Genomic DNA, 27,699 nt, shown 5'->3' on the forward strand with positions numbered 1-27,699 from the left:
AACGGTGACTTCCCAAGTCCGCAACGCCTCTATGAATAATGAGTAGCATATTTTATTTTCCTAGCGAGCACTCCGGCATCAAAGATGACATATTTTTTTTATTTTTGAGTCTTCGGCGTCCTTCCCAAATGTCACGTCACCGTCTTGTTTATATCCTTCGCCGTCGTCTATATTTGTCAAAACGACCGACTGGATCGCCAGGAAAAATGTGTACATTTTTCTTCCCCCGTTTCGTCTAATAGCGGTCATTTTTATAATTTGATTTTTTTTTTATTACACTGGTACAACAAGAAAAATGCTTTTTAGATCCAATTACTGCAAGTTTATTCCATTTTGGTCTGTGAAAAAGAAAGTGAGGTCAAACGTGTCCTTTAAGTATAGTTTTTTGTCTAATAATGGTCATTTTTCACATGGTTTTACAATAAGATTTTTTTTATTAGACTGGTACAACAAGAAAAAAGGATTTCTGGGTAAAATTAGTGAAACTTTTGGGTCAATTTGGGTCACTGAAAAAGAAAAAGTGAGGTCAAAAGTGTCCTTTAACTATAGTTTTTCGTCTAATAACTGTCATTTTTCACATATTTTTACATTTTTATTACACTGGAACAACAATAAAATGGCTTTCTGGATAAAATTGGTAAAATTGTGTCACTGTAAAAGAAAAGTGAGGTCAAAAGTGTCCTTTAACTATAGTTTTTGAGTAACACTGTTAAAGCAACACAAGGTCACAATGTGATAGCTAGCGCTAGCTACGGTGTTTTAGTGCAAGTATCACAGTTCTAAATAAACATTTGGATTGAATTGAATGCTTTTATTATCATTACTCAAGTGTAATGATATTTAAAGCTTCATGCATGAATAAGTACTCCGAAAAAGAGTTATATACAATAAAAATGAAGCGAGGTTAAAAAAAAGTGGCTAAAGTGGTTAGCATAACGTGCTAGCTAGTGCTAGCTATGGTGTTTTAGTGCAAGGATCAAAGTTCAAGATGAACATTTGAATAGTATGCTTTTATTATCATTATTCAAATGTAATGAGATTTAAAGCTTCAGCACAAAGTGCGCAAATAACAACAACAAATAAATAAATAATAATGAATCAATAAATAAGTAGACAACAACAGGAATAAGTAGGGAAGTGCATAGATAACAACAACAAACAAACGAACAGATTAATAATCAATAAATAACAAATTCAAAATAATAAATAATAATGAGTAAATAGGTAGTCAACATAATGAGATTTAAAGCTTCACACATGAATAAGTGGCCCTAAAAGGAGTTCAAAACAATACAATGCTATACAATACATTACAAAGGAAATGAGGTAGCGCATGTTAGCTACGTAGCATTAGCTACGTAGCATTAGCTACGGTGTTTTAGTGCAAGTATCAAAGTGCAAGATAAACATTTTCATGGCGGTGTTACGCCATTTTACGTATAATGCTGTGACCATCCTTTATTGAGTCGAGGTACGAATCTGGTAGCTAGCAACAACAACAAAAAAAGCCTAGCTAAAAATCCCCCCCCCCCCCCCCACTGGTTCCCTTCCATTTTCCATTAAAGCGAATTCCCTTCAGTGGCTGCAGCAGTCATACATCAAGCCAGCTAAAATAGCTTCACCTTTTGCGTATCCAACCTACTCTCTGCGGTACATCCCTTATAGAAATATATATATCTATATATATCTAGGCTAGAAATATTCACTTGACCGTACTGAATGGACGGTTTCCCCAAAAACGAGGCTTATCTATGATCTATCTATGTCAGGGAAAAAGTACAACTTTGTTCAGTTTGGGTCCATTTTTGTCCTGCTTTATTTGCGGAGGAGGACTTTGAAAGTCTTTTTGGAAGGAACGACATGACGACTCCTTTTTTATTTTAAAAGATAGACCGTTTTTTTGCTGTCATTGACGGTGGTAGACGTCCATTCCGTTTCAAGTGGGAGGCCCCGAATGAAAGTATAAGTATATACAACTTTATTTCAATTACATCTAGCCACTCCCACTTGAAACAGACTGGATGTCTATAGCCGTCAATTGTTATTTTTCAATTACTAACTTCTATACTACTATAGAATAGAATAACTACAACGATACTACTACTAAGAAATACTCAATGTCATTTTTTCTATAATAATTAAATGTTAAGCAGGTCAGCCCCTACCAATTGAAATGGATTGGACGTCCATTTCCGTCAATTGTTATTTTCAATATTAATTCCGCTATTTTTCTAACTTCAATAAGACTATAGAATATAATAACTACTACAATACTACTACTAACAAATACGCAATGTTATTGTTTCTATAAAACGCCAAAGTTAAGCAGGTCAGCCTGGACGTCTATTTCCGTCAATTCTTATTTTTCAATAACAATTCTGCTATTTTACTAACTTCTATACTACTATAGAACGGAATAACTACTAAAATACTACTACTAACAAATACTCAATATAATACGTCAATGTTAAGCAGATTAGCCCCTCCCAATTGAAATAGATTGGGCGTCTATAGCCGTCAATTGTTATTTTTTCATAAGAATTCCGCAGTTTTACTAACGTCTATACTACTATAGAATAGAATAACTACTACAATACTACTACTGACAAATACTCAATGTAATTGTTTCTATTAAAATTAAATATTAAGCAGGTCAGCCCCTCCCAATTGAAATGGATTGGACATCTATTTCCGTCAATTGTTATTGTCAATATCAATTCCGCTATTTTACTAACTTCTATACTACTATAGAATAGAATAACTACTACAATACTACTACTAACAAATATTCAACGTAATTGCTTCCATAAAACGTCAATGTTAAGCAGGTCAGCCCCATGGATTGGACGTCTATAGCCGTCAATTGTTATTTTTTAAATAACAATTCCACTATTTTACTAACTTCTATACTACTATAGAATAGAATTACTACTACTAACAAATACTCAATGTAATTGTTTCTATAAAACGTCAATATTAAGCAGGTCAGCCCCTTCCAATTGAAATAGATTGCACGTCTATTTCCGTCAATTGTTATTTTATATATCAATTCGGCTCTCTTACTCATTCCCACAACAAATTCTCAACACAACTTGGTATTTAAAACTTCAGAATGCCAAGCAGGTAGTGGATGTTTCTGAGGTCAGAGTTTATTCGCAAATTATTTGTGAGGAAAACTACGTTTCCGATGCCTAAAATACATCGATTTTATCGAGGGAATCTCATTTTTAAGCGGCGAGAGCCATGCGGAATACAGAAAAGCGCTTGAATATTTAACATTGGGCGCTTTTTGTCGAAGGCGGCAGATGAGACGGCCGAGTTCATGTTGACAGTGCGAGGCGAGGCGAGCGTCCACTTTGCATATGAAGTGACAAAGAAGCACCTCGGCGCCGTCTCGGGCTCGCCGACCGTGCGTTTACTCGGCAAATAGCAATTTAATTGGGCCAGAGTCATTTTCCAGCTGCGCCCATTTGACTGCAGCCGCGTGTGTGGAAGAATGCTAAATAATTCAAAGTCCAAACGGACCGGACCGTCTCCAGACTCGCCGTTGAGATCTCGTCGTTTTCAATTAGGACGAACGTTGAGTCCACTCTTGTTTTTCTCGGCCGCATCAAACAAAAAAATGAGGAAAAAGAAAAAGAGTGGTTAGCGGGTCGGCCTCGCAGTTCTGGTGTCGCGGGTTCGATCCCGGGGGGTCCTCACTTTGCGTGTTTTCTCCAGGTACTCTGATTAGATAACTTTATTCATCCCGTATTCGGGAAATTTCACTGAGAAAGAGGGTGAGAATACAGACACAGAAAAAGACATTTTAGAGATAGATACGTAATAAATAAGTTAATAAATTATTTAATAAATAAGTATATAGATAAATAAATAAAATACAAAAATACATATATATATACGTGTATTTTTTGTATTATATATATATGTATGTATATATAAATAAAACAAAACAAAAAATACATATATATATATTTTTTGTATTTATTTATTTATTTATATATATATATATATATATATATATATATATTTATTAAATAATTTATTAACTTATTTATTACCTATATATTTATTTCTAAAATGTATTTTGCTGTGTCTGTCTCACCCTCTTGCATTTGTATTTTCTTTGTGTATTATGTGTGTGTATATATATATATATATATATATATATATATATATATATATATATATAAACATATACATACATACATACACACACACATATATATATATATATATATATATATATATATATATATATATATATATATTCTTTCAGCAACACACTTATTTATTTATTTGTATATTTATTAATTAATTTTTATGTATGTATATATATATACATATATTTAAATCATACACATAGATGCACATGTATACATACAGTTGGTCTTAACATTGAGCCATTTCTTTTGTTAAAGAGCCTGACAGCTGATATTTGCAATTTATTTGGTTAAAAATCGAACCCAAGACAAAAAAAAAATATGTTCATTTGACTGGAAGACATGCGATGATAGCTTTAAAACGCATCCGTGGTTGGATGGAGAGTGATAGAAAGAAGATTAGCTTTCAGGAACCAGTGGCCGAAGTCAACTTCCCTGCTGTAACGCGGCTCATTTTCCATTCTTCTTTGGCCCCTCATCAATCACTGCTGTATGTGTGTGCCTGTGTGTGTGTGGGTGTGGGTGTCGGTGTCACAGCTGTTCACACGTTAGCCCCGTCCACTTGTATAAAATGACCCTAAAGCGTGTAGCTGCCATGTCGTCTAGTGGAGCGTTTGTCTGGCTAACCTGATGGAATTATAGAGTACACGTGCCACGTTGGCCCCCAGGGGAAAGCAAAATGGCCGCTGCTGTTGACTGGCAAACTTGACAGCAATATCCAAATCCCATTTTCTACTGCCAAACTCGGCTAGCGCTCGGCCTTCTGATTTGTTAAGTGGAAAAGGGAAAATAAGAGGCTGGGAAAGAAAAGAGAACTACAAATTGGGGTGTTCTGATGCTCATTTTTCTTTTCGTCCTTTTGATTTGGATTTAAAAAAAAAAAAATTGCCGGGCGGGCGGGCGGCAAGTGGTTAGCGCGTCGGCCTCACAGTTCTGGGGTCGAGGGTTCGATTCCTCAAACATACATGCTAAGCTAATTGAAAACTCGAATTCCCCTAGCAAAGATTAGTTGTCCTTTGTCTCCTTGTGGTTAGCGCGTCGGCCTCGCAGTTCCGGGGTCGAGGGTTCGATCCTGGATGGGTCCTCGCTGTTTGGCGTTTGCAAGTTATTCCCAGGCTTACGTGGGTTTTCTCCGGGTACTCCGATTTCTTCCCACATCCCCAGAACATGCATGCTAAGCTAATTGAAAACTCAAATTTCCCTAGCGAAGATTAGTTGTCCTTTGTCTCCTTGCGGTTAGCGCGTCGGCCTCGCAGTTCCGGGTTCGATCCCGGATGGGTCCTCGCTGTTTGGCGTTTGCAAGTTTTTCCCGGGCTTGCGTGGGTTTTCTCTGGGTACTCCGATTTCTTCCCACACTCCCACAACATCCATGCTCTGCTACTGCTAACAATGAGAGACGTTAGCAAGTCGGCCCCACAGTTCTGGGGTCGAGGGTTCGATTCCAGGTGGGTGCTCACTGTGTGGAGTTTGCATGTTCTTCTCTCCAGGCTTGTGTGGGTTTTCTCTTAGTACCCCGGTTTCCTCCCACATCCCAAAAACATATATGCTAAGCTAGGCTAGCTGGCCAAACACTCCAAATTGCCTCTAGCTAGGAATGATTGCATGTTTGTCTCATTGTGGCCTGTGATTGGCTGCCCACCGATTCAGGGTGTACCCCGCCTGGAGACCATAGACTCCGGCACCCTTCGCAAGCCTTGGGAATGGAGCGCAATAGGGAAATTGGAGAAAAAAATTAAATAAGAAAGATGTTATTACAAGAACAATATGTGCAGCGGAAAGGCGATTTAGCACCCCCGTGCTTTTGAAGAGCCTTCACGTTTTTTATGACGTTTTTTTAATACCTTTCCATTGATTAAATAGCATTACTTTGAGGTGTAGTGTAGCCCGCACTAAATCCCAGAGTAAAATTAGTCAGGGCGACGTGTCAGCGCTGATAGAAAATCAATGGCGGACCTTGGGGGAGAATTCCTGTCAAGTTTTTTGTTTTTTTTAACTCTGATAATAAACCTGGGAGCCGTGTTTTCTTCATTAAAGCCACATTGTTTTTTGAAGCGCAATCTTGTTTTTTTTTGGTTCGGCAGAAGCATTGAAAACGGCGCATGAGCGAAAACTTTTTGAATAATTAATAGGCATAAATGGCAATCTAACGGCTCCCGCTGTTTGTCGGACTTAATCCTAATAAATTGGAAACTAATGCGTTTTTAAAGTCTTGTTTTCCCTTTTCCACCTTAGAAATGGCGGTGCTGTTTAATGGATTCGGCCGATCCACGTTGCATTTTGGGTAGGAAAATTATTTTTCCCAATTGCACCTACTTTTCCCATTTCCACCTAACTGGAATTTTTGCTCTCCCTTGTACACCCGAATCTTTATAACAGCTAATAATCGAAAAACACGGAACACGCATGGATGTACTTGTCTCAATTTGTTTTTCTGTAATTGCGCCAAGCATCAGACGGCCTTTCGCTAAGCTAATTAGCCCATAAAACTCCACTAGAGAACCAAAGATAGTTGAAAAATTCAATTTTTTCCCAATTCTACCAGGACAACGATCGATCAAATTCTGTAACCGAGCCGTCACCCGCGTATCGCCCAGTTTATCGCGATATGTAGGGATTCAAGATATCTTGAAAGAACGTGGCGGCAGTATTTTCAAAGCTGGTCGTCGTGGCGATAGCATCTTAACGAAAGGCACGTTCCGAGTCGCTACCGGAAACCGTGTCGGGAGCAGAATTAAACGGGAATTGGGAAGGATTGGCTCGTATTAAAGCGCTTTGTGATCTGGTGAATGTTATCGCTAATGGGTCGGATTAGCATTAATGTGCATGCTTTGCTGTACAAAGGTTTTATTTAAAAGACATTTTTAAAGCCAGAAGTTTGCTTTGATATGTAAGAAATGCAAAGTTCAATGAGCATGCTCTCGCTAAGTTGTTGTGGTTAAAAAGAAGCAAATATGTGCTCTAATTAGTTTTTTATATTCAAAAGCTTTTTATTTATGCATATGCTCAAATTTCAGTCAAAATGCTCATTTGGTGAATTCTTATTGGACAGCAAGGAAACCGGTTTTGTCTGTGTAGTTTCAGATTAAACATTTTTTTAATCAATAAACTAGTGATCAGGTAATAGTTTTTATCCATTAAGGTAAAATCCAAGTGATTTATAAACAACAAAAAGTGTTTACCTATAATTTACTAATTGAAGTGTTGTTGTTTTTTAAATACCAGAAATTTGCTTTGATATGTAAGAAAAACAAAATTAAATGTGCTAAATATGATTACTTTTTTTTAATTGACATTCTAAAACTTTTTATTGATACACAGGCGGCACTCATTTCAGTAAAAATGCTCATTTGATGAATTCTTAACAAGCAAAACGGTTTTGTTTGAATATTTTCAGATTAAAAGCAAAAAAAAATTAAATAAATAAATATGTTAGTGTTCAGGATTTTTTTTTAATGATCATAGTCATTAAGTAAAACTCCAAGTGATTTATAAACAATAAAAGGTGTTTAGCACTTATAATTTACTAATAGAAATTTTGTGATTTATTAATATTTTTACAACTATGTATATACAGTCTTCCCTCGATTATCACGACTTCACTTAACGCAAATTCACGTCTTCACGATTTTTTCTGCTATTAATTTTAAAAAAAATCAAGTTCATAAAAATGTGAAAAGTTATAATAGGGGTGATCCTACTTCGTGATTTTTCGATTATCTATGTCTGCTCTACATTTACTGCGATATTCGAGTTATCACTGTATATATATATTTATTTATTCTATGTTGTGTGTTATTAACTGTAAATCTTTTTTTCTCAACTATCCAGATGCCACCACGTTGAAAATTTCCCTGGAACCAAATGCAAGAAAAGCTGTCTAAATGTGCAACCTGGCAACCTGATGGAGTCGATCGCCGCACGTACTGCGAAAAGAAGTATCGTGAGTACCCAGTCTGACAACAGTGTGAATACTTGAACAAGCTTTGTAGTCGGCAGCCTTTTTTCTGCGCCAACATCCGACCCAGGCGCCATCCATATTTCATGCCACCTAAAAAGCCCGACAGAGCCAACGCCATGCCGCGTATCGTTCGCCTTGTACTTTGACCCGCCCCCAACGCCATCCCCAACCCCTCAATCTCTATCGTTAGAATCGATGGCATCGATCCGCTCGGGGTTAATGGATTTTCCCGCCAAGGTGAGCGGAATGCACTTTAATCACAGAACATCTTAAATATTTTATCAGCGCCTGCCAAAAGGTTTCTGAGATGGAGTCGACCGTGACAATGGGTCTGCGTTTTCGCTCGGGTGGAGACGGGAAAAAATAGTGTTAGTGTGTGAGCTTATATTTAGATGGGAGCGGAAAAAAAGATGTAAAATTAAGAAATGGGCTCGTTTTCTATAGGGTGGAAAAGGTAAAAACAGATTTTGTAGGTGGAAGGGGGAAAACGAGAGTGGAAAAGGGAAAAACTGTTCCCCTAAATGTGGGAAAAAACATCTTTCTCCGCGTTAATGTTCAAATCAGTATGAAGTATTTCCTCTTTAAAATTTTCAGATTCAGTCAATTTTTTTGTCCGACAAATGCGGCTTATATGCGAGTAAATACGGTCATTTTTATAACTGATCATGTGAAACGCTATAAATAAATTTGGTTTAGCGTTTTATCTGTTTATCTTTTCTCTATTTTGAAATTAATGACCGTATTGTCTTGCGGTATGTCAAAGTGGCGGCCCGGGGGCCAAATCTGGCCCGCCGCATCATTTTGTGTGGCCCGGGAAAGTAAATGATGAGTGCCGACTTTCTGTTTTAGGATCAAATTAAAATCAAGAGTATAGATGTATATAAAATTTCCTGATTTTCCCCCTTTTAAATCAATAATTGTCATTTTTTAATCCATTTTTTCTGTGTTTTTAGTTCAAAAATCATTTAAAAAAATCTAAAGATATATAAAAAAAGCTAAAATAAACATTGTTTTATATCTATAAAAAACTGAATATTCAGGGCTTTTAATCCAGTTCTTTTAATCAATTTATATTTAAAAAAATCTAAATATTATATCTAAAATGGTCCGGCCCACGTGAAATAGAGTTGACGTTAAAGCAGCCCGCAAACCAACCCAAGTCTGACACCCCTGCGTTATGGCATTTCGTCTTTGCCACCTTGCAGTTTCATGCGTGTCGTCTTTTTATGCGCATATAAGCCGTACCCTTGATTCAGTCATCATTTTTTGGGCCAACAAAAGCGGCCTATATGCGAGTAAATTCTGTAATTTTTATAACTGATCATTCATAATAAATGCCAAAGCACCAAATTGCGCTATAGCGTCTTATTAGCTAGCCGCAACGGAGGTTAACGTTGGACCAAATTTTCCTTAAAAGTCCACGTTTATTCCCTCTGGCATGAACTTGCGGTGGGTTTTCTTAACGACCCCCCCGCGGTCTTCCTCTTTTATCAGACGACTTAGATTAGACAACACGTGTTCCTTTAAAAGAAGCCGAGTTAGAGCGTTAACGGATGGACGTTTCCATTAAGACGAAGACGGCGGCGTTGAAGCGGATGCGTTCGTAACAGAAGCTGGCAATGGATTCACCTGCCGTCTTATTGCTTCGGCGGGGACCAATCTATCTTCATTCCCGGCCAAACTCGACTCGGACAAAAGAGGAGCGATGTAGTGGAGCTTAAGTTCAGTCTCCAAATGGCTCTTTTAATGACTATTATGGATCTCCACGTTCGGGTTTGTGTACTTGACTTGGAGTGGCCCGTGATGCTTCACTTTAATTTTTACTGGGAAAAATTCGCTATGTACGGCGATTTTCTATGGTGAGGAAAGTCATAAGGGAGTCGTTTTGGGGGATTTTGACAAGAAGGACTCATTTTGAAACTTTTTGGGGGTTCAGTGGACACGCCTCCTTTGCTGTTGTGGTCAAACGGTGGAGATTATGTCCCTGTTTATGTTAGGAAATCTAGAAAATATAGCTAGGAAGATGGTTTTGAGACAGTTTTTGGTTCTGTAGGCTAGGGGTGTCCAAATTATGTCCATTTTTTTATAGGCCCAGGAGAAAATGAGGAAAAAATAATTGATTATGGCCCCGATAAGAAGCTTAAATTTAGCCTATATTCTGTTCCACTTGTCAGCTTTAACACTAGAGGGAGCTAGTCACTTAAGGAGTGCATTAGAGCACATGTGTCAAAGTGGCGGCCCGGGGGCCAAATCTGGCCCACCTTATCATTTTGTGTGGCCCGGGAAAGTAAATCAAGAGTGCCGACTTTCTGTTTTAGGATCAAATTAAAATCAAGAGTATAGATGTATATAAAATTTCCTGATTTTCCCCCTTTTAAATCAATAATTGGAATTGTTTAATCCATTTTCTGTGTTTAGTTCAAAAATCATTTTGTAAAATCTAAAAAAATATATTAAAAAAGTTGAAATAAACATAGTTTTAGATCTATAAAAACGGAATATTCAGGGATTTTAATCTAGTTCTTTTAATCCATTTATATAAAAAAAATCTAAATATTATATCTAAAATGGTCCAGAGGTTGACAGGTATGAGATGCCACAATTCCCCCTAGAAAAATTCCCGTGTACAGTCATCATTGTCTGCCATTTCAAATAGATTTGACGTCTGTCGCCGTCAATGGTCGTGAAGGTGGAACGAAAAATGAACATTGAATTCAGTGAGGAGAGAGAGAGAGAGAGAGAAAACGGCGTGTGTGCGCTCGCACAATCGCGTGGCTTTTGTGTGGCGTGGTCTAGGTGCGCTCGGGCAGCCATAGATTAATGGATCTAGCGGCGAATCGCCCCGAACATCAATTCTGTCCTGCTTTTTCTTTCGTTCCCACACTGGCTCCCTCATCACTCTTGCTATAACACCCCCACTCTCTCGCCACCCTCCCCCGCCTCCCTCTCCTCAGAACGCCACCTCGGATGCCGCCGCAGATCGCTATCGCCGTGACGGCAGCGTCCCCCGTCCAGCCGCCTCGTGAGTCGGAGGTAGGGGAACCCGGACCGCGGTGAGAGGAGGGGGGGACGCCGGACAAATGGACGGATACTGCGTGGTTGACCTGAAGGTGGGGACGAGACGGAGCAAGGAGGAGATGATTGGTGCAACCGGTGAGTCGCCGCTCGTTTGTCGGTTGGGTATCCGGCGTCGTCCACGTGTCCGCCACCATTTGGGGGTGGCGGGATTAGCAGTTTTGCTGGGATGAAATGTTTTCCCATTGCCGTATCCTCAAAATTCCATAGTGGGTGGGTGTGTGGGTATGTTGTTGAAAAATGCAGCATCCCTTTAGAAGTGGGAAAGAAGTTAGAGAAACGGAATTAAGAGTTCGGGTGAGAATGGGAAAAGCACTCTGGTATATTACAGGAAATTTTCATTGGTTGCTGTTGATGTTGATCATTTTTCCAATTTATGGATGAGAAAGTGTCTCTAAAGTTTTGACCAAGTGTGGGAAGATGTTTTAAAAAATGCTGTGTGATTCCAAAACTATTTAAAAGCAGAAACTAAAAATAAGTACTTTTATTTTATGTATTTTACTTGCGTCAAGGCGTTTAGGTGTCCGAGTCAAACTGTAAAAACACAATTATTTTGTATTGTAAAGCAAACAAATGGCTGAAAAGTATCAAACATTTCTAAGGTTTTAGTAGAAATATATTTTAAATGGAAAAATAACCCAAAAATATAGGCTTCATTTTTTTTGTTCTGGTTGAAATGATTAAAAAAAAGAAAAAAAATACAGCAAAGTAAAGTAATTTATAAAAAAAAAATGCTTGTTCAAAATTTAAAAGCAAAAATTTCCTTTTATTTACTCTCGGGGAAAAAAAAATCTATAATAGTTTTAAAAAATTATGTCTTTTTTTTCTCTTGGGAGGGTGTTTTACCAGTTCCACCTCCTTGTTTTCCTTTTCACGCCCGAAAAAAAATGGGACAGCGACTAATGAATAAGCATTCTGCTGTTTGAAATGGGATTCCCGCGTGGCAATCTATCACATTGCGAATTCAGGAGAATCCTATTGAATGTGGCTTTCCCTTTTCCACCCAATCATTTTTCTTTGTCCACCAATAGAATGGGGAGCCGAGTGATGACGTGTTCTACTCTTCCAAATAGAGTTCCGACATGACCATCAATGCCTATAACTTTTGGTATTCAGAACAGTATGGTAGTTATTTTTTTCCCTTTTCCATCTTAGAATGATGCTGACTGATGACATGTGTCGGCTGTTCAAAACACGATTTTTAAATAATCTATCATTTTGTACATGAAGGAGAATTGCGTATGTTTTTTTTCCCTTTTCCACCATTGGGCCACCATCATCCTTTCTCAGTGGAAGGACCAAACAAGTTGTAGTGGGCATGTTTCTCGAGCAAGCTTACATTTATGGCGTGGAACAGTGCCTGCTTAAGTAATAGTTTGGGGTTCATCCGCGTGGTTGGAGGAAGAAACCACAGTAGTGGTGTTCGTGTGTGGGAATGAGCGGGTTTTCTTGGGTTATTTTGGCCAGGCCTGCTATTTGCTGGAGCGCTGGTGTCGAAAGAACTTTGCAGTCGGCACGCTCGCGTACTTAAGTGCCCGTTTTAGCGAATGACGACACTTGTGAAAGACGTTGTTAATCAACAACGATTTGGAGTCAATTTATTACCTGGGGACATTGTTCATGGGAAAAAATGCTCCTATTTAAATATTTTTTATTTCATTTTATTTTTTTTAGTAAAGGGAAAATAAAATGCAAGCACTATTTTTTATCAGAATTTTTATCAGAATTTTTATCAGAATTTTTATCAGAATTTTTATCAGAATTTTTTATCTGAATTTTTTAATCTGAATTTTTTATCAGAATTTTTTTCTTAGATTTTTTTTTCTCAGAATTGATTTATCAGAATTTTTTTCAATTATTTTTTTAACTTTTAAATTAACTGGCAATGCATTTTGGTGTAGTCCGCCTCCTGATCGTTGTTAGCTGGGGTACGCTCCTGCACCCTTGCGACCCTTGTCAGCGTAAGCGGGCCGGAAATTCAGATAAAAATAATCTAAATATATCTGTATGATCAAAATCAGATATTTCCCTACTTCTGCGGACCACTTAGGAAAATGACAGTTATCATAGTCATAATAGTCCCAACTTTAATAGACACATTAGTTTTTTTCCCAAAAAATAATCAATATTTAATCAACTGTCCAAATAACTGTTCCTGGCGTCCTCATTACCCGTTTTTCCCACCCCAATCGGCAAATGCGTAATTAACCCCATTTGCATTTTCACACTGGAGTCCTACATATCTGTCACATTTGCGAATGACGCGTGGCAGGTGTGTGGGTGCGAAGCGGTCGCCCCGCTGCGCCTCCGTTTTTGTTTGCCCAAGCAGAGCAAAGGGACGCGGGTAATTTGCATGTTGCACACGCAACGCGGGTTTGACAGGCCCGTGATATCGGTGGGTGGCAAGGTGACATGGTTTACCTCCTTCTCGTCATCCGCGCTGACGGCACAAAAACGCGGGTAACGCTCGTTGCCTGGATTCGCGCTTTAGCTTTCTAATGCGGCGTGGCGGGGGATGGCTCGTCAATGTTGGAATGCTCTCATGAATAGCCAATAGTGTCTGGTTTTGTTTTAGGTGGAAAAGGGAAAGGAATTCCCATGTTATACTCCAGAGTGGACTAAGGGATGGATGATCGTGTTGGAATCCTTTTTTTCTTTAGAAGAAGAACGATTATCAGTCGGGGTTTACATTTATTTTAAAAAGAGGAAGGAAAATGAGGGTGGAAAAGGGAAAACAAAAATTCCATGTTTTTCTCCTGATTGGATAAACCGATTAAATGTCATGAGAGAATTGCATTTTTGACAGCTGAACACGTCATAAATTGGCGCCGCAATTTCTTGGGTGGAAAAGGGAAAAATGGTGTGGGATTGTAAAACTATTTAAAAGCAGAAACTAAAAATAAGTACTTTTATTTGATGTATTTTACTTACGTCAAGACGTTTAAGTGTCTGAGTCAAACTGTAAAAACACAATTATTTTGTATTTAAAAGCAAAAAATGGCTGAAAAGTATCAAACATTGTTTTAGTAGAAATATATTTTCAATGAAAAATAACCCAAAAATATATGCTTCATTTTTTGTTCTGGTCGAAATAATAATAAAATAAAATAAATTACAGCAAAGTCAATTAATTTTGAAAAAAATGTTTGTTCATATTTAAGAAGCACAAATTTAATTTAATTTTTTCTCGGAAAAGAAAAATATTTCTATAATACTTTAAAAAAATGATTTTCCTTGACCTATTGGAGAGGCTAGGCTCGGCTAATTTTTGCCGCAATCGTTTGCGGCCGGTCAAAACGGATAGGATTTTCATCCCCAAGAATGGCGGCCAATGAGCCGCCAACAAGCAACTTGAGCGGCGTTGGACAACATCAAACTAATGCGGTGAGCTGTGCTGGCGCGCACACACTTGAATTATTAATATCGTCTCCAAATCCAAAGTAAATAGCGTTGGGAATATAAACGGGGGCTGTTGAGGCGCCAGGGCTTTCCCATGTAATATGTATTCATGAAGAAGGCAAAGAAGGCAAAGAAGGCAAAGAAGGCGAGGGAGGCCATGGCCGCACTCAGGGCCGTCTTTATCAGAGCTCTTTGGAAATTATTTGGAACGGGCGCTATCTGCAACTTCTACTCGCATATAAGCCGCCCCTTTGCATGCGTATAAGCTGCTCCCTTAAAATGGCCTTAAATTGCCTTTTTATGATGTGCGCCTTAGTCTGAAAATTAATGTAAATTGTAAAAAGGTATAATTGAAGTAGAAATAAAAATCAAATCTGGCCTGCCGTATCATTTTGTGCGGCACGAGAAAGTAAATCATGAGTGCCGACTTTCAGTTTTAGGATCGAATTCAAATGAAGATGATAGATGTATATTATATTTCCCGATTTTTCCCTTTTTAAATCAATGAATGCAATTTTTTAATCAATTTTTTTCTTTTTTTCTTTTGAGTTCAAAAAGCATTTTGTAAAATCTAAAAATAACTATATACAAATGATTTCAGTTTTCATATATATATAACATATTTATAAAAAAATATATTTTTTCCTTTTGAAATGGAAAAAAAAAATTAAAAGACGTTTTTGGGTCAAATTCAAATGAAGATGATAAATGTATGTATATATTGTTAGATTTCTCGATTTTTTTCCCCTTTTTAAATCAATTAATGTAATTTTTTTAATCCATTTTTTTTGGTATTTTTAGTTGAAAAAGCATTTTGTCAAATCTAAAAATAAATATACACAAATATTTTCTGTTTTCCATTTTAATATTAAACATAATTATAAAAATATATTTTGTTTCCTTTTGAAATTAAAAAAAAATATTAAAATATGTTTTCCCTCACTAGAAAAAAAATCTCAAATAAACATTGTTTAATACAAAATAAACTGAATATTTAGGGCTTTCGATCAAATTAAAAAAAAATCTAAATATTATATCTAAAATGAAATTGTTAACCAACTCGAGTTTGAAATTGAAAAACTAGATTAAAATTGTCCCCACAAAGTCAGATTATGAGGACATTTTGGCAGCCCTCGGAGGCCCCGATTGGCCCGTTCGCTAGCCCCGCCTCTGCCGCCGAATGGAATCAAAGGAATGAATGGCATTGAAACCTAATCATTCACTGGCTCCTCCCCTGGCAGGCCCCTATAGATAGATGTCTTGTCTTTTTCCCCCCATCCAGCCTTCATGAAAAAGTGCACCGCTGTGCACCTCATTTGCTTTTGGGGCTCCCACGGGAGTCGCATCTGCGGGTTGCCTCGCCGGCCTCATTAGCATATTCCTAAAGCCGTCGTCGCCTGTCGATTGTCAGCGGCGCCCCTGCGCCCCTCGTCTCCGCTCTGCCATTGTCGCCGAGCCGAAATGGATTTAATGATTCTAATTAGCCGTAGCGCAATTGCTTCGGTCCAGTTGATCCTCGGCGCGAAATCTTATTTTAGCCGGGTGCAAAGGTTAAAAAAAAAAGGAATCATCCGCTACCGGAATGTGGCGGGAATCCTTGTAAAATTGGGCGCGGATTTAGCATAAATCCTTCCAAAATCACGCGCCAAAATAATTATCGACTAGGAAACCTGCGCTGGTTAGAAGTCAAATATAAAGTCTTCAACAATAGTTTTGTAAACAGCTAAAACTGGACCGTTTCAAAATAGACGACAGAAAATTACGCCAGAAAATGGAGTATTTTGAATCAGAATCATCTTCAGTACAAATTGAGTTGAATAATCCAAAGGTATAAAAATATTCCATGGTTAGATTAGACTAGACTAGACTAGATTAGATTAGACTAGACTAGACTAGACTAGATTAGACTAGATTATATTAATCTTTAGATTAGATTAGACTATATCACATTATTCTTTAGATTAGATTAGACTAGATTAGATTATTCTTTAGATTAGAATAGATTATTCTTTAGATTAGATTAGACTAGATTAGATTATTCTTTAGATTAGATTAGAGTAGATTAGATTATTCTTCATTTTAGATTAGACTAGATTAGATTATTCTTTAGATTAAATTAGACTAGATTCGATTATTCTTTAGATTAGATTAGACTAGATTAGATTATTCTTTAGATTAAACAAAATGAGATAAAATTAGATTAGATTATTTTTAGATTAGATTATTTTTTTTAGATTAGATTAGATTATTTTTTTTATATTAGATTAGATTATTTTTTAGATTAGATTCTTCTTTAGATTAGACTAGATTAGATTATTCTTTAGATTAGACTAGATTAGATTATTCTTTAGATTAGACAAAATGAGATAAAATTAGATTAGATTATTTTTAGATTAGATTATTTTTTAGATTAGATTATTTTTTTAGATTAGATTAGATTATTTTTTTAGATTAGATTAATTTTTAGATTAGATTAGATTATTTTTTAGATTAGATCTGATTCGATTCGGGAAATTTCTTGGTTGTATATTGTATGAACACAACTATGATAAATTAACATTTTTATAGCTATTCTAAATAACAGGCTATAACCAGAGTATGCTTATTCCTCAATAGCGAAAGTTTAAAAAAGACTCCACCCCGTAAATTCCTGAGAAGTTCCATTCAAATGACAGCGACTGATTGAACCAAGCCACCGTTTTTGGGCTTCCCTCCATTTTGTGTCCGCGGTCGACAGCAACGTGTCATTAGTGGCGGTGGCGGATTCCTTCCGAAAAATGCCACAAATGATAGATGTCGCCATTGGTTGCAGATTATGCAAACGCCGCAATCTCCACGAGTGACGGCGCGAGGATTTCTGGTTATCCGTTGTCCTGCGGGGCCGTGCAAAACGGCGACTCATCAGTCACCGGCGCTCTATCTCGTTCATCACGTTCGCCGAGCGACGGAGGAAACATCTGGGCCGGACGCGAGCTGGCGAAAAATCCTCTCGCGGGGACGGGCCGGGACGCCGTCGGCCTCGCCGAGGCTCATCGGCTACGCTAATGGACCGCGGAAACAAACTGGGATTCTTGGGAAAAGTACAATACGGGCCGGCAGAGTAACTTTGGTGACCAATCATTTTATATCATGCGGAGGCACACTGAGACAAATTGCTTCTATTTTTATTTTTATTTTTTTAAAGCCGGAGTACCCGGAGAAAACCCACGCAAACCCGGAGAGAACACGCAAACTCAGGTCCACCTGGAATCGAACCCGTGACCCCAGAACTGCGAGGCCAACGCACTAACCACTCCCCCCGAAATTCTAATATTATACTAAATTACTCCTTTGTATGATTTTGAGCGTGAATAGTTGTCCATTTCCTGGGGCCCTGCGATTGGCTGGTAACCCATTGAGGGCATCCCCCTTTTCCCGCCCATAGTTGGCAAAAAATAGGCTCCAGCACCCCCCCCGACCCTCAAAGATAAGCGGTACGGAAAATGTAGATCCATCACAATGGCTTTGACATCTATTCCCGCCCACGGCACTCAAACATAATCACTCACGGCCGGTCGGCCCCTCCCACTCGGAATGCGCCAAGCGTGAAACGCCGTCTACGGATGAAAATGGGGAAAAATAGCGCCAAAGTTGACCATCTGGAATTGCCTGAAGAAGAAGAGAAGCAGCGATGTGCAAAGTAACAGACGTCAAATGCGTGGAGCAAGAAAAACAGCAGCTGTTGCCAGAAAGAAACATTTTGACAAATGCAATGAAAGATCCTAATACAAATGGTAGTGACATCCGGAAAAGCCTTAAAGCAATAAACAAGAACACAATTATCCCAATGAGCGCAGAAATCTCAGCCAATATTATCATTCCTATTTTTAAAGACCTTAGCGGGATTCCAGATGAAATTTCCCCAAACGTAAACCCTATCGAGCATGCATTTTACCAACATGAAATTGATACCATAACGCTTATTTGTATTTTCTCGTTAGGAAGATTGGTATTTTAAATTTGTATATGACCTCAGTATGACCTTTCTTCAACATACTACCAAAATAAAGTTTCTGGAAACATCATAATTTAATTAAACAGATTTAAATTTGCAAATGTTCACTTTTTTAAAAAAGGTTTTAAAAGTAGCAATTTTAATACATGTCCAATTGTAGTAAAGTATCTTAGTTTCATGAAATATGTGGACAAAACATTTTGTCCAATATGATTGAAGGCAAATCCCCAGACTCGAACCTATCGAGTATGCATTTTAGCAACTACATATGGTATAAGGTTTAAAGCCTTAAATAAAAACAATACATGAATTAAGACAACACCACCACATTAAGGGTGAAAAAAATTAGATTTTTCATCAAAATTGTGTTTTATTTAGTTTATACTTTTCCATTAAATCAGGTTTCGCACATATTCATGTTTTTAAACTTTTTCTTTCAATTTAGCTTTCATTTTTAATTATGCTGGTTTATTTATCAGGTAACAGATTTAAAAATAAATTAATAACCAACTCCCAAATCTATTCAGTTTCATTTTAAAATGCTAATATTACCAAAACACCAATTTTATTGAGTTTTGTGATCATACAATACCATATTTTCTTCTTTTAGCCATTCATTTTTCATCTTCTCTTCAAAAAAGCGCGTTTTCCCTTCTAGCTTGGGTCATTTGCTTCATTTTGAACGATAACCTCGGCCCAAACATCCATTTAAAAAAAAATGGAAAAAAAACTTTAACATGCACACCAATCCCCAGTGAAGCAGACAGTCCAATTATCTATCCAAATAAAGTTTTTTTCCATTTTTTTCCCCGGGACGCTGTCATCACGTCCTCGCCTGCGCTGATGAAACTTTGATAAGCTCGGATGACACGTGGAGCTGCGGCAGCGGCGAGCTCTTCAAGCTGGGAAGGCTAAGACGCTGCCAGATGTCGAGCCCGCAGGAGAAACTGTCACTTGAAACTCCATTTTGGCTCACAATCTTTTTTTAATGCTTCCCCAGCGCATTTTTAATCTTATCAGAGCTGCAAAATACTACCAATCTTCCTTTACCAAAATACTAAATACGCATTTTGGATCAAAACTATGACATTTTTCTGAACCGCTTGTCATGGGGGTGCTGGAGCCTATCCCAGTAAACGGCTAGTGGGTGGCCAGCCAATCGCAGGGCACAAGAAGACAAACAATCAATCACTTGTCGCTTTGGGGCAATTTTGTGTGTTCAACCAGCTAGCCTAGCCTAGCATACATGCTTTTGGAATGTGTGAGGAAACCGGAGTACCCGGATAAAACCCACGCAAGCCCAGGAAGAGCATCCAAACTCCACACAGTGAGGATCCATCTGGGGTCGAACCCTCGACCCCAGAACCGTGTGGCCGACACACTAACCCAAGGGTGTCAGACTTGGGTTGGTTCGCGGGCCGCTTTAATGTCAACTTGATTTTTTACGTGGGCCGGACCATTTTAGATATAATATTATATATATATATATATATATATATATATATATATATATATATATATATATAATAAATGGATTAAAAGAACTGGATTACAAGCCCTCAATATTCTGTTTTTTATAGATATAAAACCATTTTTATTTTAGCTTTTTTTTAAATGTATTTTTTAGATTTTACAAAATGATTTTTGAACTAAAACACAGTAAAAATGACAATTATTGATTTAAAAGGGGGAAAATCAGGAAATTGAATATACATCTATACTCTTCATTTTAATTTGATCCTAAAACAGAAAGTCGGCACTCATGATTTACTTTCCCGGGCCACACAAAATGATGCGGTGGGCCAGATTTGGCCCCCGGGCCGCCACTTTGACACATGTGCACTAACCACTCTCCGCCACTACGAAAATAATAATTATAAAAATAATCAAGCATTGTGGGGTTCTTTTCCAGCAATTTATATGGAAAATATAAAATAAAATGTTGAAAGTTATCCAACCATTATTTTGAAACGCAATGTCATATTCAAAATAAGTTACTATTTGTGTTGTGCTCTCAAGTTTTGATTAATTTTCAACACCAGCTGCTAACTACCAGTTCCCTTGACTGGTCGCCAGTCGATCTTGGGTCAAGCATACTGTAGACCAGTCGCACTCAATCCCACCGCCACCAAGTGGGAATCGATCCCGACGCAAACCGGAAGAAAGAACCACTGTCTTCCCGGTTAGGTTTTCTTTCCTTGATTGGAGCAGCTGCGTGGGCGGAGCTATGCGACGCACGTGTGGGTTAACGAACAGATTGGATTTGACTGTAGCATTAGCAACCATCTTTTTCTCCACAAAGTAAACAAAAAAAGCTTAAAAAACAAAGTTAGAATCCCATTTTGCTGTCTCAGGAAGCTAAAGTAACTTACCGGAGCACATGGAAGCGAAGGTAGGCTATTTTTTTCAAGAAATTCAATTGTTTTATCGAAAAAATACGTGTTCAATGCGGACATCACCACCCCCGTCCGATTAAGCGTGGTGTACATAGAAGTGTACCAGCTGGCTACTATTCTGTTGTTTTGACTAAATATATATGTTCATTAGCATAAATATGAATTTGTTCATTCATGTGTACTGTCCCTTTATTTAATAAATCAAACTCCAACTCAAAAAACTGCTTTGACCGAGTGACAAATGACAACATGATAACGAAGAGTTGCTAGCAATGACAAGACTTCGTTAGCCAAACGTGCTCCTTTGCGAAATACTGTTTTTGATATTTACCCTAGATTAATTATAAGTTTCACAATGGTTGTGTTTGTTTATAGAGTCGAGGGGCGTAAATGGAAAATATTTACATAGCATTCAGTAGATTCAATGTTAATGGAGCCCGCAATGGGGGTCGTTTCACTCGAATTGAATGCTTTTATCGTCATTATACAATTATAATAAGATTTAAAGTTTCACCATGAAGTGGAAAAATCTATAAATATTAATAATAAATATACAATCAATAAGTCATTGCGCCGTGTTATTGTAATTCTGCCTCCGGTTTGAACTTGTACGGTAAAATCTCCCCGGAATGACGCACTTCCGCCTCTGACCCACTTTCAGTTTCAAAATACGACTCACGATATAAACAATGATTCTCGACTCCTGCATTTGATTTCATATGAATGGAATCCTCGACGTTGATCGGTTCCAACTATAGAGGCATACCGTGACATAAATTATTCTTATTGTAACATTGTAATATTCATGAAAGTGCGTGGGTCTATTTTTTAAATACTCTAACAAGATTAGTTGTATTTTTTTGGCGATCAAACGATTACTCTATTTGTTTTTGTTCAACTCATCAACCTACTTATTTATCTTTTAAATGTAGGCATTTCACAAAAGCAGTTTTTTTGATTATTTATTTGTGCACTTTGTGGTGACACTTTAAATCTCATTGTACTTGTATGGCAATTAAAAAAAAACATTCAATTCAGCATTCAAAACCATAAAGGTTTTAGTTTCTTTTCTATAAATGGCAAGGTTTCACTTAGAAAGTAAACTAACTAAGTTATTATTTTTTTTTTTTTTATGTATCTTTCCACAAAATCTTCTCTGGGCCTTAAACGTGCAAACTATTTAATCCAAATTGTCTAACCATAGACTTTGTTTTCCCCCTTAAAGGTGTCGCTTGCTCCCTCAGGATGCCTCAGTTGGAGTTCAGCCTTGGTAAGCAAATTTTTTCTCTTGCCCTATTTGCCCCATGAGATCATTTTATATAGATTCACAGTTTTAATTATTAATTTGCACGGGAACCTGAAGTGCTGAACAAAAACAGCGGATCTCAGCATCTACATAATACTATATATATTATTTTAGAAACTGTTTTGATATGTTTTGGCCTTGTTTGCTGAAAAATACTCATTTAATTATCATATTCACGGCTTCCAGACCCCAGTCAAGTTGAATTGGACGTCTATAGCCGTCAATACTAGGAGAAATCCAATTTTTAAGCCATTTTTTTTCAACTGATCTTTTAAAAAATATGACATGATTGGATCATTCCTGCTTGAAAGTCAAGAAACAAAGATGGATGACATCGAGGAATATAGGCAGAAAAGTAAGTTAGCAAACAACATTTCTATAAGCAAGTGGGATTTTTGTTGCAGAATGTCTCGAAATAGAACTCCTCATGTCTCGGGTGGAATAAAAAATGAATGAGGACATCTCCAAACAAAAAAACAAAGTTGCAAGCCGTCCTCTCGTCAACATGTCAACAGTTCGCTCTGCGCCGCGCTTGTTTGTGACTGGCTTGCTTTCTCCAAAATCCCCATGCATCCATGATCAAGGGCACAAAAAGTCCACCGACCACTGACATTTTAGAAATTGCTTTTTTTGTATATAATTTTTCAAAATGACATTTTAAAGAATAAACTATTTTCTATTTTTCCCCCCAATGAATAGATAGGAAGCAAAAGGTATTCAGTAAATAGTGTTAAATCAAAAATCCTAATTAAATTTAGAAAAAAAACTTAAAAATTAAGAAATCAAATACACAATATTAATTAAAAATAAATACAATATATTTAACGATACAGGTCCAATTCATTTAAACTGAGGGCATTGTCTCGTGTTTCAGAGCATTTGAAAAAAAAATAAAACATTTCTACAATAACTAGCTTTCATACTTGTATAATTAGTCATAATTTTTATTTAAATATTTTGTATAAATAAATCAAGAATCAGTCATAATGGCCCTCTATCACCATCAACGGTAGCCAATCAGGTAAAGGCAAGCTGTCAGTAAAAGGTAATGGTCTCACACAGTGTCTCTATTTTAATAATTATATGAGGGCAAAAAAAAGCAACTACAGTGAAACCTCGCCACTTCACGGATTCACTACAATGCGGTTTGAATCCACCAACTCGAAATGAAAAATGTATAGTTTAAAAAATAATAATACAAACATGAAATGCGGGGGAAAAAGTCATTTTGTACAATTGGAGGGTATCCAACTGGCCACTAGGGGGATAGTCTACTTTTGAGAGTTAAAATATAGCACAGAGAGGGTTTTAAAAGTTCAAGTAATATTAAAAACACTTTCCATACATACAAAAATGATCTAAAATAAAATTTGGACTTGTGTCTTCCCCTACTGTGTAGCATGCAAAGACCTGGCAACCTCCAGCCGGGACAGGATGCCCAATGCGGTGGTCCACACGGCTGTGGCGGAACTCCGTAAGGATCACCCGGTCTCCCACGCCTGCACGGAGATAGTTGAGGTAAGAAAAGACTATTTGGCTCCTTTTATCATTTTAAGTCGGCCAAAGGTCCTTTACAGATAGTCGATGCAAAAACCAGAACATGGCAGACTTGTAAGAATAAAAAAAATTCAGTGTAATGTATTGAGACCCCTCGATTGTGATTTTCTTGACTTTTATGCTTTGTTCTGCCAAGTTTGTTTCACCAGTGGAAATATAAAGTACATTTTATTTTATGTATTTTTTTTGCAATATAGTACCTCTACTATTTTAATTTAGTCTCTTGATTGTGATTTCCATACCGGGTACGTTCCCCTTTTTCAGCAAGGTTTGTTTCAATGGTGTCAATATAAATATATAACGGTACAGTATAAGTATTTTTGCAATATACCTCGGATTCTACTGTACAATAACAAGTGGAATAAGATAGTACGGGATCACACACACACTGTAAGAAAGATGACAATTAGCTAACCGGAATCATCTCACAAAAAATAATGGAACAGATCTATCTAAGGAATTACAGCAATTCAACATCATTACTCTCAAAATATACGACACATGACACGTGTTACTCGAGCGCCGCCACACTTTGTGAGAAAATCCATTTAATGAGCAGCAAATCGAACAAGATCAAACAGGACGGGAGCGCGGAGTGGAACAAAGTTGACTCTTGCCAAACCCGACTCATCCTATTCCAAGACGTGACGCGAAATGAAAAGACGGGACGGGAAGCACCGAGCCAAGCGGCATCAAATTGAACGCGAAAGAAGAAGAAGAAGAACGTCACGCCGGGGTGCGTTCCGACCTGCCGGGTCGTCCACGCCATTGCGCAGTAAATTCACGCGGGGCAGGTTGGAACAGGATGGGATGGCAGCACCCAGGCATGTGTTCTTTATATCCCCGCGACTTGGACAGCGTGTTTGTATTGAGTTGCAGCTGCCACACTCAAAAAATCCACTCCACTGGAATTATGTTGCCGCTAATCCCGTAAAACAAGCGCCCCATTCAAAGCCGCGTTCCGACGGCCAAAGACCCGCCTGTCGAGGAATCGGCTACGTGTGTGTTCGTGTGTGTGCGTTTGTGTATGAGTGTGTGTGTGTGCGGAAAGACAGGATGTGGTAGGATAGCCAGTGCCGGCTGCGCAGACGCTCGTCTCAGAGCTTTTGGGACTTCATGGCGGAGGACGCGCAGACCGCGCCATGGACTGTTTTGGATTTAGATGCGGGGTAGGTTCAATTTCAACGCCGGGTTATGTCAATGGGATTTGAATGGGATGAGATGGCAAAGTAAATATAACGGCTTTTGGGTGGGTTCGAAGCTGGTTCGGTCAAGGGGAGGGACTAAGGAGATGCAGGAGATGGCGCTGTTTTTTTTGGGTGTTTGAATCGGGAGCCTACGGCGTTTGGACTCTTAGACCGTACCGATAGTTGTTAACTGGTGGCCGTAGTTTGACGCATTGTCGGAAATAGGCGTCCAAGCCGTTTGGAGAAAATGATCGCTCGTGTATTGGGTTCCATGATAGCAAATAGAGGAAAAATGTTGGGGTTTTCTGAATCAAGTCGTTTGGCCGGGATAAAATTGTATTGTTTTTAGAACTGGGTGGGTATTTTAAGAGGATAAATTTGTATATTAGGACATTTGTAACAAAAACAATGAGAAATGAGGATAATGGTTCATTCAAAAATGAACAACGGTTAAATATTTATAGTTGGAATGTATGAAAGTTCTCAATTTAGAAGAAAATTTAGGCATTAGAATGACGTTGGGAAAATGAATGTAACTAAAATTTTTGAGGTAACTTCTCACTTTTTTTCATAATTTTGCAATGCTTTTGTAAATATGACCACTTTTTCTAAAGCTGTCAGAAAAAAACACTACATTTAACTCATTTAAAACAATGGAAATCCATTTCAGATATTTATGGGTTGAGTCTTGGATTTCTTATTTAGAGTAAACTCTCACCTCAGAAACCTTCACCTAACCGTTGTCACGCAAAAGATACTTTTGCTTTGGAATTTGAATGATTATTGTTCATAGACGTTCAACCCATTGATGGCAGTGAATGAATAGTAATAATATATTAATAATATTTTCTGGCCTGGCAACAGATTTTATTTTGGAAGATCTCTGATGGAAGGTGGCAGGTGCTATTTGCCTTCTTCCTGATTTTGGGTTTTCCATTTTTCAGTGCAAAGGGGGAACATGATACTCTTTAATCCCTTTTCATTCTACAATTGCAGCTGTTTTAAAAGGGGGAGGGGCATATCCAGGGAAGTTCAAAGTCTTGACTTGTTTTGGAAATCAGGCATGATCGGGTATTTTTCTGAGGGTCGGAATCAGGTGACCTTAGTGAGGATAAAGCAGTTCAGAAAATCAGATGAGAACTCATTATGACAGACACATTTGTGTGTCACTTTATCAACAAATAAAATGACATTAGTTTAGTCACTTAATTTTTTTTTTTGGGACATGCTCCCAATTTCAAAGCACGTTTAATAGAAAGAAAAATACATTCTTCATAGCTTATTTTCTTGAATCACAAAAACGTTGGAAATTGTTGCTTGTTTGTTTTTGTTTGTTTTTTTACACATAAAATGCTGTGTGTGACATATTTTGACACGCTCGCTAATCCAGCGAATCGTCAACTTTTCACACATTTGCATCAATTTCCCGTATTTTCCCCAGCGCGCCTCCTCTTTTTTCTGCCCGCGTTGCATAACTGGCAACGCATTAACGTTGGCGAGGGCTGCCTGCCAGCCCTCTAATGTCTGCGGGAAAATCACATTTGTACACCACAGGAAGGAGGAGAAGATTTGACATCCGGCCAAAAGATAAAACGTCCCCTCACACTATACACACACACACACACACACACATTGCGTTGAATAATTACAAATGTCCCAGGGAGTCTCCAAAACGGCAAACAAACACTCGCGCAAACACACACCCTCTAAATGGCCCCAAATTGGCCATTCCGCTGCAGTTTGCGACCTTAAACGGCCAAAAGCCGTCGAGGGCGTGTGTGTCTGTGTGTGTGTTTACCGCTGGTGTGACAATCCGGTGACGGATGTGTGTGTTAGAGTGTAAGACTCGAAACTCGAGCTGGTCTCAGCCCATCAACGGCGCTTAGACGAGTCGCACGCGGAAAGGCCTGCCAAGCATGCTGGTAAGCTTGAATGAAACCTATTCAGGGAACCATATTTTCAATGTGTATGTGTGTGAGTGTGTGTGAAAGTGTGAGATGGTTAGAGTGTGTGGTATTTAAGAGACTTGAAAGCATGGATGCGAGTGGGAAAGTTCATGGTAGAATTTTAAATTGTCGACGTCTGTGTTTGGGAAAATGTTTATGAAAAATTCCTTTAGATAGAAATACAGTCATACCTCTACTTACGAATTACTCCAGGTACTAAAGTTTCAGGTTACGAAAAAAGTTCGGGAACCAATTCATTTCGTAAGTAGAGGTACGAATTTACTGAAACATTGACTAAGTAACTTAAAAGACGGATTAGTAATGTTCCTACTTGAGATGTCCCAGAATTTGATTGTCCTGATCGTGGCATTTTTAGAGATTAATAGGGCTAAAAAACAATTAAAAAGGGTTTAAAATGTATTTTCAAGGATGTAACCTTGGCTGCATTTGATGGCAATAGACATCCAATCCATATTTTGACTGGTAGTGATTGTTTGATCAAACTGGAATGGACACCCGTCACGTCAATGGAAATCAAGAAAATCACAATCAAGAGAGCTCAATTGATCTTATTGGACTATTAGAAACAAATCTTTCAATGTAATTTGTTCACTACTTTATTTTATGCTGTACTACTTTTTAACCCTCTTCAATGTTGACTAGCTTTATTACAAAAAGATATATGGACGTACTGTTTTTGCTCCTTAATACTTATCCG

General features: G+C 37.9%; 1 protein-coding gene across 11 annotated transcripts in view; it reads left to right on the forward strand.

Moving 5' to 3' along the window:
• inpp4b (inositol polyphosphate-4-phosphatase type II B) overlaps window positions 1–27,699 on the forward strand; it is a 142,709-nt gene that overhangs the window by 8,538 nt on the left and 106,472 nt on the right. For 5 of the 11 annotated variants that reach the window (XM_077605746.1, XM_077605740.1, XM_077605735.1 and 2 more), the window contains exons 3-6: window positions 7,992–8,103; window positions 11,076–11,274; window positions 22,211–22,255; window positions 23,691–23,809. In XM_077605746.1, coding sequence (XP_077461872.1) covers window positions 11,202–11,274; window positions 22,211–22,255; window positions 23,691–23,809 — 237 coding nt within the window. In that variant the 5' untranslated portion in view covers window positions 7,992–8,103; window positions 11,076–11,201. Of the gene's footprint in view, window positions 1–6,395; window positions 6,445–7,991; window positions 8,104–10,920; window positions 11,275–20,731; window positions 20,982–21,777; window positions 21,797–22,210; window positions 22,256–23,690; window positions 23,810–24,891; window positions 25,018–26,817; window positions 26,958–27,699 lie in introns of those variants that run through there. The other 6 variants (XM_077605736.1, XM_077605738.1, XM_077605742.1 and 3 more) reach the window with 6 other exon arrangements.

This window comes from Stigmatopora argus, chromosome 7 (genome assembly GCF_051989625.1).
Source record: "Stigmatopora argus isolate UIUO_Sarg chromosome 7, RoL_Sarg_1.0, whole genome shotgun sequence".
Taxonomy (NCBI): domain Eukaryota; kingdom Metazoa; phylum Chordata; class Actinopteri; order Syngnathiformes; family Syngnathidae; genus Stigmatopora; species Stigmatopora argus.